Source organism: Centruroides vittatus, unplaced genomic scaffold (assembly GCF_030686945.1).
Source record: "Centruroides vittatus isolate TY-2023 unplaced genomic scaffold, ASM3068694v2 contig_975, whole genome shotgun sequence".
NCBI lineage: Eukaryota > Metazoa > Arthropoda > Arachnida > Scorpiones > Buthidae > Centruroides > Centruroides vittatus.
In genome coordinates, this window is record NW_027122648.1 from 3289119 (window position 1) to 3312145 (window position 23027).

Below are 23027 nucleotides of genomic sequence, written 5' to 3' on the forward strand. Positions count from 1 at the left end.
GACTAAAAAGCTAATGAAATTAAATAATTATGAAGTTTACTTACAAGTGAGACAAACTAGATATAAACATACCAAGAACCCAATGTATTAATAATCAACCAACCATCAGCCAAATTTCTGTAGCATAATTTCTGCCAGATTAATTTGGCTGATGGTTGGAGACAAATTATTTATGCAAAAATAGATATAAATATTATTCTGTTTTTAGGTTAAGATATAAGCAAAGAACTACTGTATATGTAAATTTATCTCTCAATTCCTTAAAAAACATTTAAGAAAAGACTAAAGACTACATAGGAAATTATTAAAGATAAGAGACATTTCTACTTATTCCTCAAATTCTAAAAAAAATTATTGTACAGTGGAAAAGTAATTGTTAATCTACATAGATATATAAAGATATTTCAAGATTACATAAGAAATTCCTTCATTTGTAAATTAAAAATTGTAAATATATTATTATTAATTATGATACAGACAAAAATAAGTACAGAATGATTAATATGAAAAGTAAACAAGAAGATGAATACCAGAAATCTTTCTGATTTATATACAGTATTTCTTTTCCTAGAAAAACTGTATGAATTAAATTATTCCAAAACAAATCTAAAAGCGTACCAAATAAGATATTTTACCTGTTATCCATGTTCCATTAAATGTAGCAGGCTCAAAATTGCCACCAATAACTTCTCTCATATCAAGTCTAACATTTCTTATGTGAAGTCCCTTGTCAGCTTTAAAATAAATAAGATTCAAAAGAAATATACAACAAAAATTGTAACAGTTCAAACAGCAAAAAATAATGTTTTATTCTTTTCCAGCAGAAATATTAATAGGCCAAAGACATTTGTCTGTTTATTAAAATTTCTGCTACAAAAGAAGAAAAGGTTATTCTTTGTTGTTTAAATAAGTTTAATTTTATGTTAAAACAATCTCAACATTATAAAAAATGAAACATCATATCTAATTAAATGCTTATCTTATAATTATAGGAAAATCAGTAAAACAATTTTCATTTTTATTTGATCAATAATAAATACTAATCATTTTTGCAGCATACCAAATCAATTCAGTTAGATCTTTGATTATGAACACAGAGTAAACAATGGAGATTACAAGTGAATTTTACATTATATCATTAATGAAGAAAGTTATAGATGATAAGTTATTTCATTATAAGCTGTAATTGACAGAACTATATATACATAAATTGATATATTTCACAATATATAGCATACATGTATTAAGGAGTTAGGAAGGGTTTGATGAGGGAAGCACCCACAAATACTGTATATTACATCATCTGTAACTGTTATATATTAGACCAACATCTAAGATATTTTTTTATAATAAATTTATAATAAATGACAATAATAATCAGAATTTTGAAATGAATCATTGTATACTTTAATTTTTTATATGATAAACTGCAAATGACTATGGTATTATTTTTCCAAATTTTATGTTATAAACTTTAATAAATTGATTTCATCCTGCATATTTGATACTCTGATGATGAATAATACTGTATTTTCAAATAAATAAAGGACACTTTTTACAAAGAATAGATCTAATTAATAACCAATTGTCACCATTCTATTTCCTAAATGCTATATCAAAATCTAAAATAAATAATAATTATAAACAATATTATCAATTATAAAAAATGATTTCAATTTTTTTATTCGCGGGTAGAAGCTCTTGACAATTTACGACTCCGCTAATGTGAAAGTCTGACGACCCACAACATTTAACCTAAAGGTTTCTAGAGTAGACACGTAACTTTTCATGTGTCTTGCTATATCGTAATGTTTGTATCACCTGCGTTTATGCCCATTATTTTTCTTCATTGGAGAATTAAGATTTTCAGTGGTCTTTTGGTATTAAGAAAATTAAAGGTTTCTTTATTAGTTTATGATATAAAATTATTCAACCTTTAATTGTAGCTATAGAATTATTTATAAATTATGATACACAATTGTAACAATAAAATTATTATTTTTTTCCAATTTCTGGGTACGACGTCGAAGAAAAACAGTACCCTACTACACATACCAGGCACTGGAATATTGGTGTATGTATGAGAGTTTTAGCTCAAATGTGATGATGTTAAATGGTAGATAAGATAAATTGCATCTTCAAGTCTGGCAACGTTAGTGTCATCACGTTGACGGTTAAATCAATCATGGCCGACTTATCAGCGGAAGGAAATAAGTTACTTTTAGTTATACCAAATTATTGAGCAGCGCTACATTTCTCTGATCCCTAAAAAAGGAAAACATCTGATTCATCACTTAAGAGTATACAGACCGTACGGGATGCACTTTCTCAAGAAAAGCAATGCAGGGGAGGCCCTGAAATGTTGTGTGGCAAAAGGAAAATATATTCAGTATGGTAAAAAAAAGACAGAGATAGGAAATAAATAGCCAGAAAAATTATTGTTCTTAATAATTGCAATGAAACTGACTGATAGCAACTGTCATAAGTACATTGTAACCATAAAAATTATTAACAAAGCAAAACATCGCACAAAGGCATGTAACACCTAGATTTATGATATTAAAATATTGTACCTTTTTTAAATTGTGATGTTAAAGATTATAAAGATATTGCCATGCTCCTGACAGTCCCTATGGCAATAGCTTTATAAGATATCATACGCAGAGATAACATTAAATTTCGTTTGTTAAAGGTATTTAATATAAGCATTGCACAATATCAATGTTAATAAAGATTTTCTCTCTTTTTATCTTCTCGGCATTTTTATTTAAAAATCAGCGTTTTTCTACCAAAGTCCCAGCTCTTCCCCATTATAAGGTTGGCAAGTATGCAAGATATAAGAAGCCAGCAAGGCTATTTGTCTCGGGCCCGAAACACAAGTCTTAAAAGTTTATCTTTTATGTAAAAAATAATACGATATTTTGTAAAGTGATATAAAATTATCTTAATATATAACGAAAAACTGATTTATTGATTTTATTCAAGTATTTTTTATGGGTTTTCGGATAGGAAAGGGGCACTAAATTTGTGACTGGAGTGGGCTTCGTCTCATCTCTCTCAGGTCCGTTTACTAAACACAAACTAACTTTAAAAAATAGCAGAACGTACTAAAATAATTAAACAATTGAATAAGACAAAATACGTTTTATTGCCCTATTCAAGGGCGTCGCCAGAGGGGGCACAGGGGCAGTTGCCGCTCCCTAGACATGCGAAAAAAATTATTTAAATGCTAAGTCATTTATTGCCCGATTTATAATTCCCGCGCGAAAAACCCAAGAAGATTACGTTTTAATTAAAATAATCTTCTTACGCTTCTTAAAATTTATGAATCGTTTTTATTTTACCTACATACAATTCATATCTTTTATCAATTTATATCATCTTGCCCCCCCTGGCCCATTGGCTGGCGACGCTCTTGGCCCTATTAGATTATAATTTAAACTCGTTTATAGGAATGATCAATTTTATCGAATTAACTAAAATTATAAACTCGGATAATCAAAGATTTTAACAGAAATTCAATTGCATAATGTGTAAACGATACAGCAAATGATTTAATGGATCAATTAAAACGTCCAAACGAGATATTCAGGTTTAATCAAGAGCTCTTGGTTTGAAGTAAAGATACTTAACAACTTTTAAGCACCTATGAGCTAATTGGTACTTATTATGAAGAATATTTAGGATTAATTTCTTCGAATGATACTTTTACTGGTAAAGAATTTTTTACATTAAAAAAATTACACCAACAATTATGGCTTTCCACGTAACAAATTCGTGTATAAAACGATCAATAAAATTCCTTCAATGACTGGTTCTGAAAATGATGCTGGATGTAAAGTTAACGAACATTTTGATCATAAAATTCAAATTGTTATTGAATTCAATATAAAATTTAAAAAAGCAAATGAACTAATATATTTTTTTAACTCTTTCCGCCCTGTGGGCGCTAAGAGGGCATCTTTTTTAGAAGGTCCATTATGGATTCGGCCAAGCCCACAATGGGGCGACCGGGTGGTGAGGGACGGAGTCCGACATATTCGAACGGACCATCCCCCGAAAATTCCTGGGGATTATTCGACCCGTTCGGATTCGATGCCGGGTTCCCCAGAGCGGTAGGCTACCACCTTGACCGCTCGGCCATCCGGCCATCTAGTAATATCTTTGTACAAGGAGGTAAGAAATTTTCAGAAGAGTTAATAGTGAGGATTTAAGTAGATTTGGCACTATCCAGGCTTTTGGGTGGCCAGGCTGGTTACTTCAATACAAAAATGTGAAATACAGGTCGAGTCTGCATAAGTCGACACCTCAAGGGGAAGTATAAATGTGTCGAGTTTCCGATATGACGACTAAAACAAAGTTAAAAAAAAAATCGCAAAACCACAAGTAGGAAAATACAGTAGTGCTTTATACAATACAATGCAATGTATCTCTCTGACCATCCATCATTGGCACTAAAGTTGGTTTCTACTGCAAGTACTTTAACGATTTCCATCGCTTTTTGTTTCAGTATCGGTCCCGAAACAGGAAGATTCGATAAACAAATTTATTTTAGCCAACGTACCAGAGCATCTTCGACATCTTTGTACGGCTACTTTCTCTGGCGTTATCGAGAGAGCCGCGACGAAGAACCAAGAAAAAGTTTCTTAATTTCCTCTTTTTCTTTCAGAATTCCCACCAATATTGTTCTTGGAAAATTTTTTTTGTTTTGTTTTGCAAATTCCGCTTGCGAAGTTTTATTACACTCAAATTCACATACATGTTCGTATTTTTCCCTCAGCGTAAGCGTTGTTTTTTTTTTTTTTTTTTTTAACTCTTTCCGCCCTGTGGGCACTAAGAGGGCCTCTTTTAGAAGGCCCATTATGGGTTCGGCCAGGCCCACAATGGGGCGACCGGGTGGTGAGGACGGGGCCCGACATATCCGAACGGACCACCCCCCGAAAAATTCCTGGGGATTTTCGACCCGTTCGGATTCGATCCCGGGTCCCCCAGAGCGGTAGGCTGCCACCTTGACCGCTCGGCCATCCGGCCGTCGCGTAAGCGTTGTTAGCTTTAGGATACTCATTTCAAACTGAAATGTGAAACACATGCTACAAATAACGCATGAATGAAAGGTGAGAAAATGCAAGATTGGATTTTGCTATGATGTTATAGATTGTATGTTCTCTTTTTGTTTATCTGTTATTATTTTATATATAAAAATACATAAAATGTTAAGGTATTTTTATTAATATGTACAGTACATATTAATAAATAAGTCGACGCTCCTTCTGAAAAAAATGAGTTTACGCTGTGCGGTGTGAACTCGGTTTTTTCAGGAGGGGAGTCGACTTATCAGACGTCTAAACGAGTGTGGGACAGGAAAAGTATATCGACTTATCCAGTGGTGACGAGTTAAATGGTGTCGAGTAAACCGGAGTTTTTTTTTAACATTAATGCCTATGTAAGTCGGCCGGAACCACAGAAAACTGACTACGTCTAGACGGTGTCTAGTTATACTTATGACGGACTTATGCGGACTCGACTGTATATATAATGAAAAATTATAATGAATTTAATAAATATAAAATTTTTGAGCTTTTACAAATAATTTTTAAATAGAGATCCGTGGTCATTTTGCTCTTTGGTCCCTCCGCTGTTTACAATAAAGAGATCAAATGAAGATTTAAATTTAGGTCTTACTAATGAATTTGGTGTTAAACATAAGATTTTAAATTTCTATAAATGAAATTTTTATGTTTAATATGCCCTTTAAGTTTGGATACTCTAAAAGAAATAATCAAACAAATTCACAAGGGGACCAGCATGGGCATTCGGTTCGGTTTTCACATTTATTGGTCCTCAAAAATATTTTTTAAAATTATTCTATTAACTTTCTTTTATATTTAGAAAAAAAGTTTTATTTTTTGCTTAATTTTATTATTTAAAAAGTATAATGAAACTCTTTGAAAATATATTTTTATTACTGTACTGTATAGCCTACTAAGCCTCAAAACCTAAAATTGTTTCCAAGACTTCTTTCGATCTCCCAGAAACAATTATATTTCATCTTAATTTCTTTTACAATTAACATTTAATAAAGTTGAATAAATTTAATTTAATTTCTATTTAATGAAGGATATTTCCAAAAATAGATATCAATTACTAAAAGAACCATTGAGATTTTTTTTGAACCATTAATCGCGATTTTTTGAAGTAACATACTTCAAAAAAAATCGCGATTAATGGGTGAACATTTATCATCATTTATCATTGAATGTTACAGTTTCACAAGATTTTAAACTCGATAATTGTAGTAGCGAAAAAACTTTTGATAACTTTCTTGCAAAAATTTTTATGGAGAATAACATTTACTTATTTTATGTTTACAATAATGTAAGTTTTTTCATTATTCTGTGATTTTTATATGATATTTGTTCCCAGGATCGCTCAGAGATAGATGAATGTGTCTCTGAAATGCTTCTCAAATCTAATCTTTTATCAAATAATTTGTTCATCAGGCAAATTTCTGTGTAATAAATCAGAATATGATGTGAATGAGGTTAAGAGTGGTCCAAAAATCAGTTAATTAAGATTATTATAATAAAACACAATCTTCAAACATTTTTGGTTAAATATATATATATATATATATATATATATATATATATTGTGATATATAAGTGATGAAGATTTGCAGCAATGCTACAGATTTATATCGAACATGGAGAATCTCATTTTTAATCATTTTTATAAACTTTGTTAATAAAAAATACTTTAAAGCTTTTACTTGCGTTTTGAATGATTTTATAAAACATTTGAAAAGATATTTTTATTTTCATTTCGTAAACTTGTAGAAACTTATAATAATTATACTATAATAGTTTCACCAAATCATATTATTATAATATGATTTGGTGTTTTATGTTTAAATGTGCAGAAAATGTATCATTTATAGAAAATATATTAATGTTAAATTTATCCAAATAACCTATAAATAAACAAATCAAAAACCATTTCCAAATTAGTCATTTCCATGCAGAGGACTTCAGTTCAAATTTCGAAATCAATTTTTCTATGAAACAATACACTTTTCTTATTATTACTTTCTATTCGTAACATATTCTTTCTTATTTACGGAAATATTTGCCATATACACCAAAGCCGCATTTAGACTTGCTGACATTTTAATCTCTAATATATAAGAGCGCTTTTTCCATCAAAGCTTTTCCTTTAGCCGCAGCTTCATGGCGTGAAGTTCTGAGCTGTAACACGTTTAGCTTGTGTATAAATCCAGCTTTGAGATTGTCAAATTTCCATTTTTCAACTTTTATTTTCCTGTTTCATTTTCCTTTCTGATAAAGGTTCTTCGATTGTTCCTTTCTCTTATCTATATTATACACTTTAGGAAAATTAATAATTCGATAATAAAATGATTTTATATTTTAAACATGTCATTAAAGATTATTTATACATGCAATAAATTTAGATAATCACTAAAATTGTTTTCCATCTCCAGTGGAGGTCGCATCGCAAATTAATGATAATTGATCTTTCTATAAAGTAACGGCATTATACTGTACTATAGCAGAAAGAATTCATATATTTTCTAAATTCTGCTAGAAATATATTATTATTAAAATATTTATGAATATTTAAAAAAATAAAGAAAATATTAACTGTATGTGTTATTAGTTGTATAAAACTTGCCATATAACGCGCTTTGCAAAAACACATGATTGAGAACACTCAACAAAGATCAATTTTACGCCTCACTAAATTACAAAGATTTCAAAGTTCTGTGTAACTAAAATTATTTTAAACGATAATTTTACTTGTTTAATATAAATTAAGGAAAAATATTAAATATATTGATACTTATTGACAGGGGCGGACTGGCCTTAAAATTTCTGTGTGGAAAAAATCATTACCGGCCCAGCCCATAAATAAAAAAAATGACTTTTTTCTATTTATATTTAAATATATTAAAAATACAACATTGACAAAAATTGCAATAAGCACAAGTCTAGAACATTAATTTTTTATTTAGAAGTTTGCTTTGTTGAGCAATAATATTAACACGTTATATCCGAATAATATATTATAACAACAAATAGGACAATTTTTGCAAGCTTTGCAGTAAGAGGATGAAATCGAATCTTTATCGTTTTCTAGTTGATCATCAGTAGAATGTTCATTTTCGTTTAATTTTATAAAAGTTTCACTGACATTTTCCTTTAAAATATTCCACGACGATTTAAAATGTTGCAATTCTGAAATAATATTGAGTTGCTTTTGGATTAAACTGTAGTAACACTTTACAGCTCTATATGAAGTGTCCAAATAGTCTTTTCAATTAGGGTTGGCCCTCGGGTGGTTTATTTTTGCGTCTTTAGTTAAAGGATGATAGAATCGTTTACGAATGTACTGTACAGTACAGTACATACGTATACTCCCTTGGACTTCACTTAGTCTTGAAAAGGTGTCAAGCGCGTATGGACAGTCTACGAAAGTATATGTGCATTTGTACACAATTCTATCATCCCTTAAAGACGCAAAAATTAACCAACCCAAGGACCAATTCTAGTTGCGTCGAATATATGTACGAAGCGGGCTCTTGGTATTTAGTGCGATTACAAACGACTAGATGTCAGTATTTTAAATTTTTATTTTATATAGCGTTATATTGTTTTGTAATATTATGTTCGACGCCGCAGGTTGCCCATCTACAATCAACGCCATTGTGGGTGAATGGCAAACTAAAAATTAGTTAGCTGAACCTAAAAAATAGATTATTTTTAATTAAATCGTTTGGAATATAGATAAGTAAAAATGTTATTCAATAATAATTTATCTAAAATAAACGAAATGATATAATTGGCCATTAAATCTGTTATGATTACAATCAACAAAACGTTGATTGTAATCATAGTGGCAGGGTGAAAAACCAGTAACTCGTGCTTCCAAAGATTCATAGGGGTGGTGAATAGTTTCTAGCAACGTAAACAAATGACCAACTTTGTCTGTTTTGATTATTTTTCTCTTAGGATGCTTTGTTTGGGCCGAGTCGGCCAATGTAGTGTTGGACTCGGGTCGGCTGGACTAATTTAACTTCGGCCTCTGATAGGGCCGGGTAAAACGATAAAGGCCTACACATATATCTATATTACACCTAAAAATTGAAATTTATCTTACTTAACGAAAAAAAATAAATGAATTTTTTTAAAAAATAAAACCGAACAAAACGGTATATTATGTACATATTTAGAAAAACGGCCCAAATTGTATACGACCCGTGTGGAATTTTCCACATTTTCCACATGGCCAGTCCGCCCCTGCTTATTGATCTACAGAAATCAGGGAATAATGTGCTTTGTAAAGAGAACACGAAACCACTCGATACGAAGATTGAATTTCATATATCAGCGAATAATAAGATTCAATTTAGCTAATTATATTATTTAAAATGATGCTTTTAACTATATTTAACAAATATAAAGAAAGAATTAACTATACTTGCTGCTGGATCCACAAAAATCGGCATGTAGTGTGCACAGCAATCATAACAAAGATCAAATTTTATATCTCATTAAATTGTAAAATTTAAAAGTTTTTAATGTAATTAAAATTATTTAAAACTTAAAACAAATAAAATTTTCAGCAAAATAAAAGAAAATCATATAAAAATGTTGATCATAAAATGCAAATTTCATTTAAACTGTAATTATAGTTAATGATTAATTTAGTAATTAAAATTTCGACGAAAGTTTATTTGAAAGATTTGATTTAATGGTGTTTCCTATTTACATTCTAACGATTTGCATCAATAACTTTATATACATAAAAGTCAACTTTATTCACAAGAGATGCAACAGTTGAAAACTAATTTAAATTAAATCCGTGATGTCGCTCATCTAATTAAAGTCATGGAAAATCAACCATACATTAAAACTTCTGGTAAATGATTTATAAGTCAACAAATAAGTGAATATTTAATTTTATTTTCATTTAAAAAATTTAATTTAATTTTTTCCCATTGGAAATATTTTTCATAAATCGTATTCATTCTTGTGGATAAAGCTATATGCAGAGTGATTATAAAATCCTTTTACAACATGAAACTTTTAATAACTTTGTATGTAAATGTGATAGAAATGTACTGTAAAAGGCATATAAAAACTTAATTCTTGTACTGTACTTTCAATGTATTTCAGGTAATTATTAATTAATCGCTCTGAATTTGCTTTTAATTCTTCATTTCAATGCTTAAAATTCGAAATTTTATGAATTTCGAATTTTATTAACTTCTGATTATCAGTTAATTATATTCTAAATTGATTAATTTTAAATTTATTTATTAATGAAAGGTTAAATTGGTTCAATTGATTCTAACAGGTTTGAGAAAGAAGAAACTTTCTTGAAAGTAAACCAATAAATCAAAGTGACAAGTTTATTGAGAGTTAAACCAAGTGAAAATAAAGGAAATGCTTGGAATTCTTACAATATTTCGCAACTTTTTCTGTGTGGTTGACTATAAATTTACATGATATCAATAACTTAGTATGGAATTAGTAAAAGGCCCTATGACAGGATACAAAAGGGTCTTTTTTCTCAGGCCTCGTATTTAATAAGCTCAAACCAGCTGTTACGAATTATTCATTCTTCTATTGCATTTCTTGAGTATTAAAAACGTTTATTTTTTCTCAAATATTATTACTTAAAATGATTTTTAACGCTTCTTTTTAATATATTAGGGACCTTAGAAAGTAATTAGGGACTCTGGACATCTAAAAGACCCCATCATTAAGTGTATACATTTTCACATATAACTTAGTTTGAAAATTGCAAGAATTACAAGAGAAAGCGATCAGAAATTCTTCATGGCTTTAAAGATTTCTCTTACAATTCTTGTAGATTTCAATTGTAATTTTACTAAATTATTTTAAAATTAGCATCTATCCATTTAATTCACTTAACAATGAATTTGTAGACTAAATGTTTGCAATCGAAACAAATGTTATATTCCAAACAATAATATAAGATTCCAATAAATGGCTAAGGATCTATAATGAAAGGAATTAACAGTCAATCTATGTAAGAGGTATCACGAGAATAGGACATTAAAGAAATCAATAAAATCAATTTGTAAAATGATTCCTGAATTTTGAATCATTTCGATTAACTTTTAATTGTTAATTGATTCTAATTAACTACTTCGCTTTATAAAATTTATTGCCTTCTTTTCTTGATTAAATTATTCAATTTACTTGATTTAAAGCAATTAATTATAATTATTTTTCGTAAATATAATTTAATTTATTATATTTAACGAAATTTATTTAAACTTCAACAGACTTTTCTTGAAGTTTTCATTAATTAATTAATAAGATTAATATTTTTATGATAAAAGAATCCCAAAATTCGATTTTGTATCTTAAATTAAATTTAAAAAAAATTAAATTTATAACGTTTCCAAATACTAACTTAAATAAAATTTAATTATTGAAATTAATTATTTGCTGGTATTTAATTTAAAACTCAGAAAAAAAAAATATCCACAAATTTCATCCATCGGAATTTAGTTTATAAATCGAATTTCGTGGATCCTAATTATATAATTTTGACTAATTTCAAAGATATATTTTGTATGTTTTAAATTGATAACCTGTCTACTAGCGTACTGTTTTTACAAACAGATGTACTGAGTAAATCTAAAAGTGCTTAGAATCAATGCAAGAATCCATTTGTAAAGTGATAAATCTTGATTTTCTCCGTTGTTTACTTCGAAAAAATGAAAATAAAATGTTGTATTTTATTACATTTTATCGTTACAAACGCAAATAATTTTAAATTTATAACAAATGTTATTTTTTATTTTTGTCTTCGAGGATAAAATATGAATGAAATATCTCCAATTTCTTTTTTCGTGATTATAATTTATGATATAAAATAATAAATAAATTTTTCGTGTTAATAGCTATCCATTAACTTAAACCCAAGTAAGAGCTAGTGATGATGTATTTATTTAATATACAAAGTGGCCCAGGAGTCAGCTAACCATTGTAAAGCTTACTCAAATACTTAAATTTTTAATCACATTTTCTCGTCAAAGAAACTCAATCACGATTTATACTGACATGTACTGTACATCTATAATTAAGACAATACGGCTAACTTTTGAGCCATCCCTATATAACTTATATATATTTCTTTACTAGCGAAAGAATACAAGTAATGAAAGTAAAAATGTTAAGAACAATAAAAGAGAAAACTAGAAGAGACAGAATAGGGAACGAAAAGATTAGGATTAGCCTAAATGTAAGCAGTCTGATGGACAGGATGAGAAAGACATATTTGAAGTGGTTTGGACATATGAAAGACGCGAGAAGGACACAAAGAAAGCACCACAGATAAAACAATTGTAGGCAATAGACCAAAAAGAAAAGACAAGAAGAGAGATGGAGGGATCAGATTAAAAAGACTAGAAGGTAGTACACGAAGGAAGAATGTGGAAGATAGGAAAAAAATAGAAGGACCAATATGACCCAATAAGATGTTAGAACGGAAGAATTATGATATATTTTTATTAAAGATTTAAACATAATGTCGGGAGAATTTTGAAGTACAATATTATTAATTAAGTCTGTCAGATTAGCAAAAAGCTAATATTTAAATTTGAAAGTAAAAATATTGTTAAATCTGTTTGATAATAACCAATTTGAAAAATACTAATAATAAAATGACTCTACGATTTTAACTTTACAGGTTGAAAAGATGTCTTTTCTTTATTCATTTGTTTTTTAAACTTTTGCCACCTTATGGCACTATGAAGAATTGTATTAATGTCTATCACAGGAACAGGCCCGAGCAAGTCGGATAACAAAATTTTCGTGAGTGATTTGATCCGGATGTAAGCGGGTCTCGCCAGAGAATGCCCTAGGACAGAGGTGGCAAACCTATGACACGCGTGCCCGAAGTGGCACGTAAGGAGAACGGATCTGGCACGTAATGTATCATACGATTTTTGTCTTTTTCAATCATCCTTTTGGTTTATCACCTGATCATCCTTTTTTCAAGCAGCTTTTTTACAGTTATTCTAATTAAAGCGTATTCGTTTAATTTCTTTAAATATCGTTATTCGAAGACTGAAACTTTGGCACGCATTAAGATCTTTACAGCTAAGTATGCTTACAATATGGCACGCGAATACAAAAAGATTCGCCATCTCTGCCCTAGGATTTGTGAGACCTTAGGCAAAAAATTTATTTTTGAGGCCCATTAAAAGAGCGATGGAGGTAGAAGTTAGATCTATTTAGGTCTACAATAATATGAACATTTTAAATATATAAACAGGCAGTAAAACATACAAGAAAGTAATAAAAATGTATACAATAGTTTTACAATAAATTGCAAAATTCAATAGGTTTATAGAAATTCACCTACAAAATTGCTCTCCTGGTCTAGCAGCTCGAATTCATTAATTACAGTAGAAAAGTTCACTTCTGTAGCAATATCTCTTTCAATGGACATGATCGAAAATAAAGAAAATTTTTTGACATTTGTTCGGTGGTAGTAATTCGAAAATGATCGTTCTTCAGATGCAACAAGTACACTTACATTTTAAATAATTACTAATTTGTTGATTTAACTATCAAAATACTACCAAATCTGCGTTGTCTATGCGTCGCTTTTTTTCACCTTTACGTAGGGCCGTCTCCGATTCTCGCACATCGGATCAATCATTCATGAAATCTTTGTGAATCCGATCCGAACTCGAAGCCGAATCCTCCAGACATCTTCGGGTTAATGTTAGGATCGTTGTGTAGACTAACGCTTTTGTCGCTTCGACCATCCAGCCACTGAAGAGCTGCAAGAAGCCTTCAAGAGAAGCAAGAAGCCTGCATCTCTTTATAAGCCTATAAACCTTTTTATAAGTCTCTATATATATATCTATTAATATTGAAAATATATACTCATTTTTAGGTGGAAAAATAACATATAAAAAATTTAATCTGTGATTAAAATAAATTTTTTGTCTATTTTCCCGTGTATTCCACCTAGTACTCTTCCTTTTACTATTTTGTTAACTTTTAAATATCTTGTTTTCTTACATCGAGGTTTACATCACGATTATTTATTTAAATTAATCTTGTTCATAATAATCAACAGTTAATCATCTTGGATGATTAAGTAAATATTTAAGGATATCCTCTGCTAATGTACACGAAACGATCGATTGATTTAGAACGCGAAAACTCATAATCTTCATTGCAATTAATATAATATTTAATTCTCTTCTATAGAATAACTTTTCATCCTATTAATTTAAATGATTTATATATTATTTTATTACGTTTTACATTAAATTCATCAATTAAATTAAGAAGCTTATGATAAGTTCCATATCAGATTCCTGTTATCTAACAAGCAGGCTTAATTATTGCATTTATTGTAAAAATTCGTTCAGAAATATCTTAAAAGTATATATTGAGCTAAAAAGTAAGGAAAACTTACCTGGAGTCAATAAAATGACTGCTGCAACAATGAGTGCACACACAGCTACAATAACCAGTAGAGCAATACCAATACCTCTCCAGTTCCTATCATCCGGTCCGGGTGATATTAAATCCTGTTAAATAATTTATTATTATATCTTTATAATTAAAACTGATACTAGTGAAAAAGATATTAAAAATTCTAAAAAAGTAAATTATCTAAATTTATATAACTTAAATTAGTTTTTAAAAAATTGCTCAAAAACATCATATTTTATTACAGATTTGTATAGAATTATTATATATATATTAAAATATAATTTTTAAAAATAAGTTTTTAGTAGTAAATGCACGAATGAAAATTATCTAAATAAATATAATTTTAATTCATATATTAAATAGAGAATATGAAAATACATGAAAAAGTGTTAAAAACTTTACAAAAATAATTTCAATATTTTTATATTAAATGAAAGATAATATATAATCAAGTTCCCAAATTAAAATCATACCCATTTCCCTGATTTTCTAATCCTAAATTTCCTCTAAAGCAACTTTCAATTTTCTTCCCAACCTAATTTTTTTTAATACATGTCACAGCATATTTTTAATATTTATTTTTGTGAGTGGTAGGAAGTTCAATTTAGCTGCATATTACTTAATCCCTGGCCTAACAATTTTCCTTCTCTCTCTCCACTCATCCCCATTATACACTGCTTTCTAGTATGCAATATGGTATTAATCGAGAATAGAAACTTGTAAAATAATTAGTTATTTTTCACATGCAAGATACTGTATGTAATATAATATTTTGAACATTTTTCATGTTAAGAGGGATAATCTTTGATATTTTTACCACATCAGACATTGTTAAACTAATGAATAAAACAGCCTTATCAACATCTTGCTGTTAGAATTCCTGTTTAGGATTAAAGTTTACTCCAAGTAGATAACTCTCAATTTTTATATTTTGTGTTATGATAAATACAGCTTTGAATCTACTAGAAAGTAACTTAACAATATAAAGGAAAAAATAACGTATTTAACGTTTAATAAAATGACCGCAATCTACAGCAACGGTCACATCAAACTGTCAGTATAAGCATGTGCCATAATACATTGGAAATGTCATCTGTTATAGCAGGGCTTTAGCCTTGAATTATGTGTACAACACGAATTTATTGAGGAAGTTGTGATAGGATCAAGTTCATTGAGACGATTTAACAAATACGTTCCATTTTCGACATCATGTTCATATAACTGCAGAGTTAAGACGTAGGGCCAAGTGTACTAAATTTTAAACAGGCTAATTACTATGGTATGTCGAAATGAGCTTTCTGTGAGAAAGTAATGCAGTAACACGTTTTATCCAAAAAATTAACGAAAATTTAATCAATTTGTGACATTCAATAAGTTAATAAAAATAGCTGACTATAGTAGCCTATTTCATTTAGAAATACTTAATTTTCTTGAGTTTCTTTGATTTTCTCTGACTTTCCAAAATTTGGGAATCCTAATTTATATGCTATTTACAGGAGCAATACATTTTGTAATATGCACATTACAGCCAAACTTTGACATACCTCTAATATAAACAGAGATATTTTTGTAAAAAGCCAATAAACTGATCTTCCTCATGAATACAGCCAAACCTCGATAAACAGACCTCCTAAATACTGCCGTAGCGACAACGAATAATTGTAAACAGATCAGATAGAGAACACTTCATTATCTGTGAATTACTAAACGTACTATTTTGCTTTGCAAATCATATTGTTGTCACTAAATTGTATGATTTAAAATTCTTAAGTTTAAACTTGTATACAGTTTAATATGTACGGTATAATTTTTATTATTTGAGGTACTTTGGTTCAGTGTGACATTCGATTTCATTCTAACAAATGATAGTGCTAAATGGAAGTTTGACTGTAGAAAACAAAACATTTCATAATTTACATATTATGTAAAGAAAATGCATTTTATGGTTTCATCATTATAGTTATAAATGTATTTAAATTTAACTTAAATTATAATTAAATTAAACTAATCTTCTAAGCTGCCATTAATGACTGTAATTTGCTCTTCCCATAAAAGAACAATTTTTTTTTTTTTTTAAATTCCAAGTAATTCTTTCTCACTTTAAGATTAAGAATCTATTCACATTTCGATTTACTTATCAATGATCAGTAAATTGATCAGTAAATCGAAATGTGAATAGATTCTTAAATATTCTTTGATGTGTTACTTGTTTAAATTTCAAGAGACAAGTAACCAGGGAGGAGATCCCATTACTTCTATAGAATAAGAAATCTAAAGTTTAAACTTTTCGAATTAGAATTCTCTCGAGATTAGTTATTGATTTCATCGTTTTTTAAAAACATCAATAATATTTCAAAATATCTAACGAAAATATTATTTTATAGATTCTATATCGGAAAATTATACAAATGGTTGTAGCTTTTGGTGTCATCAACACAAAATTTAACATAATTCCCACGTCTGTAGAAAATAAAATGCGTAAAACTTTATTTAATTTATTTCATTTAAATTAGAATTAATAAATCCTGAAAATTTTAAGATTTTCTTGAAGTTCTATAAGATTTTTAGTAATTTATTTTTAACCCGTTGAATGCCAAAATAAGTTATGCGGTGTTGCGGCATTTAAGGAGTTATTCTTTATATCGATTTTTCTGTGCTTTGTAGCCATTTAAATTATTCGATTAAATAAAAATTTAATAAATTGTTATATTTTTTATAGTTTTATATAATTTGATTTGTTAAAATTTATATTTTAGTTGAATTACAACCTTTTTAAAACCATGACAAACAAGGTAGTATTGTTGACATGATGGAAGAATCACGGAAAAAGGTCAAAACAAGAATTTAGAAAAAAAAAATTCTTGTTTTTGAACGTGAAAGGATCTTAAAAAAAGGCGAATTTTATGTTAAGCTTCATTTTTTTATTGGTTATTTGAAGAAAGGCAAGACCTTTGACTGAGTGGATGAAAGCGCATTGATTCACTCGACGAATCCGATTTCTGTTAGTTTGAAGATATCGAAAGAAATTTTTCATGATACACAAGAGCAGGAAATCTTGATATCTTTTGATATTTTCGTATTTTATATCGAAATATTTAAATATACGAATATAAATAAATAAATAAAAAAAAAAACTGACGGCCGGATGGCCGAGCGGTAAAGGTGGCAGCCTACCGCTCTGGGGGACCCGGGATCGAATCCGAACGGGTCGAATAATCCCCAGGAATTTTTCGGGTGGTGGTCCGTTCGGATATGTCGGGCCCCGTCCCTCACCACCCGGTCGCCCCATTGGCAGAACCCATAATGGGCCTACTAAAAGAGGCCCTCTTAGTGTCCACAGGGCGGAAAGAGTTAAAAAATAATAATAAAAAAAATAAAAATTTAAGATATATCTATCGATCCTAGTGAATAGTAGAAGAGCAATAACTTGAAGCATATTCTTATAATTTTATAATTAAAAGTAAGAATAAATATCATATATTGAATATTTTATGATTCGTATTTATTTAATATTTATTGTTTTTAAATTATTTATGTTAAAAGCTATTAAATAATAATGTAAATGTCTTGGCAAAATGCGAGTTCGTGTCAAGAGAGATCGATAAAAAGTAAATAAATCAGTTTACACGTATCTGTAACAAGTAACAATTATACAGTCATTTGTAGCGTAAAACAAGAATATTCTATACGAAAATCCTGCAAAGACTGTTGAATTTTATGAAATAATACCTCAAAAGGTCGAAAGATTAGTTGAAATTAGCATAACTAATTGCACTAAAATTGATTTATTCACTACAATCGGAACAATTGCTCTCCAGTGAATTATTAATATCAAGTAAGAGCACTTTGAATTCGAAGGAAATATACTTGTGACTTGGCTACAAAATAGGCAATAAATTATATAAATGACGTTATCAAATTGAATTTGTTGACTTTGAACATAAGGCTACAAATATGTTCTTGCGAACATGTTTCTACATGATATTTATATATACTATTGAAGCGTATTTTTCATTTTTCTTTGCATGCTGTTATATGTCATTAAACATATATATTCTACATACAAGTATCTATATATTCTTGCAATGTATATATTGGTTCAGACATATATTTTTATATAAGCTTATAGAACAATATAGTTAACATTACCAATACCGTTTCTTTGCTACTAAACAAAGAGAAGTTCAGTAGCAAAAAAATTGTGTTACAAATTTACATGATGCCCATGAATGCTCTTGTGAATATTTATTTATATGGGTTACATAAAGGCATATATGTGAAAAAAAGAAAGCGTAGAAATATATCACATTGGTGCAAAAATTATATATTAAGCCAAAAGAAAGAGTAATCAAGCAAAATGAAATCCTGTCTCGTTAAGATTTTAACATTTAGTTCATGTAGATCTTCAAAAATTGACAGTATATTTATATTTATATCCATATTCTCTACAACTGAGTATATTTATAAATAATATGCATAGAGGCTCTCTCATAGGAGGTTCAGCTGAGCAATTTAATTTGCGCCTCACATTTACGGGAGCTTCAAAATGTTAAGAGTCTTAGGCATCTCGAACTTTCAGAACTATATATGTATATTATGTAACTTAGTTTTATGTTTAATTTAAATTTAATTATATTAAATAATTAAAATTATCTAAATTTGCGTTAAACATTTGAATCAACAACTTAAGATAAACTAGCGATTATTTACTGTGACATCGTCATAATGCCGGGCTGCATTTTTTAAATCATATTTTTAATTTATTTAACTTAAAATATATGCTCTCCACCTCAAATTAGTAGTGGCTTGCCCTTGTACATCATACTTTCCCTTTAACAATAGAGTCGTGCCGGTCATCTATGTAACAGCTTTCAGCGGAAAAGTTTTGAATTGAAATAACACAATTTCCGGTTTGTATTAAAAGTTTGTATATAGTTAATCGGGGCCTCCTGACCATAAGGTTTCCATATTTAATCTAGTCTTCATCTGTCTAATTACTTTCTCGAGATTAAAGAAAGACAGACGGACAGACGGACGACATTGGGAATTTATAGGACTACAATTTTTCAAATTGCAGCCCAATAAAACCAAAATGGAACTTTTACTGCGAAATTATAATGTAAATCTAATAAATGTATTTTTTATAAAGCCGATTAAATTAAATAAATCTATTCTTAACAAAAATTGCATAAAATCAGAAAAAATTTTATTTGGATGGCATTTTGTTTCGTAACCTTAAGATGAAACAACGTTAAAGTAAACTACGTTGTGTATATTGATAAAATGTCAAAGTAAAATGTCCTGAATTCCAATTGAAATTATCGAATTTATGTCATTATAAAATGTATTGGAAGCTTTCATAACGACACGAAACTAAAACATTAAATAATTTTATTGATTATAATGAAACGTTCATTAATTTGATTTGATAAAGCGAAACAATGTGTATTGTTTACGAATAGAAATAGAATTAGATGTTATTCGTGTCATTATGAACTCTTTCATAATGCTTCATAATGGCACGAAATGAAACGATCACTAATTTAATTAACTGTAATGAAACGTTCATTAATTTGTTTCACTAAAATAAAAGTAATTGTGCATTGTTACTAAAATATTTACTATATTTCTTGATATTTTATATATAAATCCAAATTTTCATTACAGTTCATTCACATTTCCGATGGTTAATTCTAGCATAAATTAAAGAAAACAGCTTCCGTTCTATAAAAATTAATTCCATTAAAAGAAATAGTCTATTCTTAACACTAAATTCTGATTAAATAGAATAATTTCTAGTCCAAAACAAAATATTTTAAAAGGCAAATGATTCGAATTATAAAAAAAAAAAAAAAATGTTATTGGGTTGCAATTTGAAAAACTGTAGCCCTATAAATTTCCAATGTCGTCTGTCTGTCCGTCTGTCTTTCTTCAATTTCAATACAAAAGTAAGGTAGATGAAAGATTAGACGAAATATGGAAACATTACGATCAGGCGGCCCCGATTAACTATACAAGAACATCAGATACAAACCGGAAGTCACGTTATTTCAATTCAAACATTCTTCTCTAAAACGTGTTAGATAGATGACCGACACGATTTTGTATTGTTACAGGAAAAGTATGATTAAAAATTGCAGCCCGGCATTTTGACGATATCACAATTAATAATTACTCGTTACATATTAAAAATCTATCTATATATATGTATATATATTTTAAACATTTTTTTAAAGTCTATTTCTTCAAACCTTTCCAACATTTGCAAATGGGTTTCTTAAAATACCAATGCAATATTGAAAAAAAAGAATAACAGTCGATTATTTTAATGCTTAAAAATGGAAAAAATTCGACTATCTAAATAAAATATATATATATATCTAGATTCTGGTATTCGATATTTGAAAAAATGTACGATGAAATTTAGATATTTTCTTCAGATAAATATAGTTTTACAATGATTTACTGAAGAACTATTTCCTGAAGTAAGGTTAAATGATTCATTCGGAACTGGATAATCGATATATCAATAATTTCTAAAATCTTTTTGCGAAATATCTGTTATTTATTTTTGTAAATATATAACTTAATAACAGTTTCTTAACTGTTTTCATTCAAGAAATATTTCAAAAATTTTCAAATAACGATTTAAGATTTTATATATTATGTCTTTCAAAGTTTCAATATTTCAAAATATATTCAAAATATTTACATTTCTTCATGAAAATTTTATTGTAAAAATTCTTTTAGTGTTTGAATATTTTACGATATATGTGGTGTCACAAAAGTCGGTTAATTAACCCACTGTAAAGACTAAATTGCTGTCTTATTCAGATATTACTTGCAAACTAAAAAAAGAAAAAGAAAACTGTTCGAAACATGAGATCTTTCTTGTTCAATATGCAAATTATAACTTTTTTAAAAATAGCTCTTTCGAGCGATTCATACTATTAATTGACTTTTGAAGCACACTGTATATTTATTAAATTAATTAGGTTAATTTTAGATATAAATAAAGAAATTTGCTGTACGGGATTTTATAGATTTTACTTTATACGTGGCTGATCTAAAGTCAGTTAATTATTATAAAAGCTAAATTATTGTCTTATTCAAATCCTTTATTAATCACAAACTTTAAAAAATTCTTTAAAAATCTTTTGATGGTTTATTTCGGTTGATGGACCATCCTATATATTTATTAAATTTATTTATTTTATATATTTCTAAAATATAAATGATAAGTTACTTCTTATAAGTAATAATATTAATTTCTTTGCTTTTAAATTTGTGAATTTTTATTTCGATATTTATGCACTTTTACTGTATTTATAGACAAAGTTTGAGTTGTTTGTAATTTACATTTTATCCTGATATACTTATTATCATTGAAAAATTTATAAAGTTTTTATGTTTAGAAGAATGAGTGAATGCCTTGAAATCTTCTAAAAATCAACATTCTTTTATATTTTTAGATTCATGCAAATTTTAAATATATGAAAATACGTATTCTATTATTAAATTTATAATTCAAATAAAATGTTATTTTTGAAAATAAAAAGTTGTGAAAGGTCATTCAAATGTATTGCACATATCAGCTAAAACAATTAACTTATTTAATTAAATAGATGTAAATATAGTTTACCTTTTCTTATTTTATATAACTTCTCAACTACATACACTTATTGAATATGAAGATAAACACAATCAATACGTTCCTAATGAACTGGAAATATAGTGTCTCAAGTGAATTAGCCGAAGAGTCCGAATTCAATTCCCCATTCTATTCCAAATCTCCTTAGATTTACAAAAGGTAGATAACTTAAGAGCTTGTTTTTAAGGTCTTTTAAGAAAAAACATGAAAAGTCTTCGTAAATGGTTGAGGTAATGGAGAGAATTTGTAAAAACGCGCATTGCATTGGTTTTAAAATATAAAAAATGTTTAAATATATATAAATATATATTCTACATCCAATTTATAATTCAGAACTTCAGATAAAATAATATATTTGAAAGAAAAGTGTCGTAAAAAGGTCATTACAAACATACTGCATCATGTTAAATCAAGTACCATATTCATCATTACTATAATATAGTAAACGAAGCGAGATTAAAAAAAAACATTTTACATAGATACAAACTCTACAGAATTACTTGTTCTACTCGATTATTTTTTAAATAGAAAATTTCAAACGTTTCTGACAATAAGTAACATTATATATTAGGCATCTGGAAATGATAACCTTAAATACTTCGATGATCAATTTATTCTAAAAATAGTAATTTCTTTTAATTCTAAGAAATAAATTATTGTTGAAGAGTATTTATTTAGATCGATAAATACTTTCTTATGAGTTTTAATAAATTATAAGGATATTTAATTTTTTGAAATTTAGTCAAGTTTAGTTGATTAATGGATTTTTAACGATAAAGTCATCGAATAAATAACAAGTAATACGTGGAAGAAATAAAGTATATAAAATATAATATATATGGGCATATTTTAAATATATTCCA

The 23027-nt window shown here is 28.2% G+C and overlaps 1 protein-coding gene across 2 annotated transcripts in view; it reads right to left on the reverse strand.

Moving 5' to 3' along the window:
* LOC136985710 (inactive dipeptidyl peptidase 10-like) overlaps positions 1-23027 on the reverse strand; it is an 82148-nt gene that overhangs the window by 24928 nt on the left and 34193 nt on the right. For both annotated transcript variants that reach the window (XM_067283046.1, XM_067283047.1), the window contains exons 2-3: positions 14494-14608; positions 636-734 (exon numbers count right to left, since the gene is read on the reverse strand). In XM_067283046.1, the coding sequence (XP_067139147.1) occupies positions 636-734; positions 14494-14608 (214 nt within the window). The remainder of the gene's footprint in view (positions 1-635; positions 735-14493; positions 14609-23027) is intronic.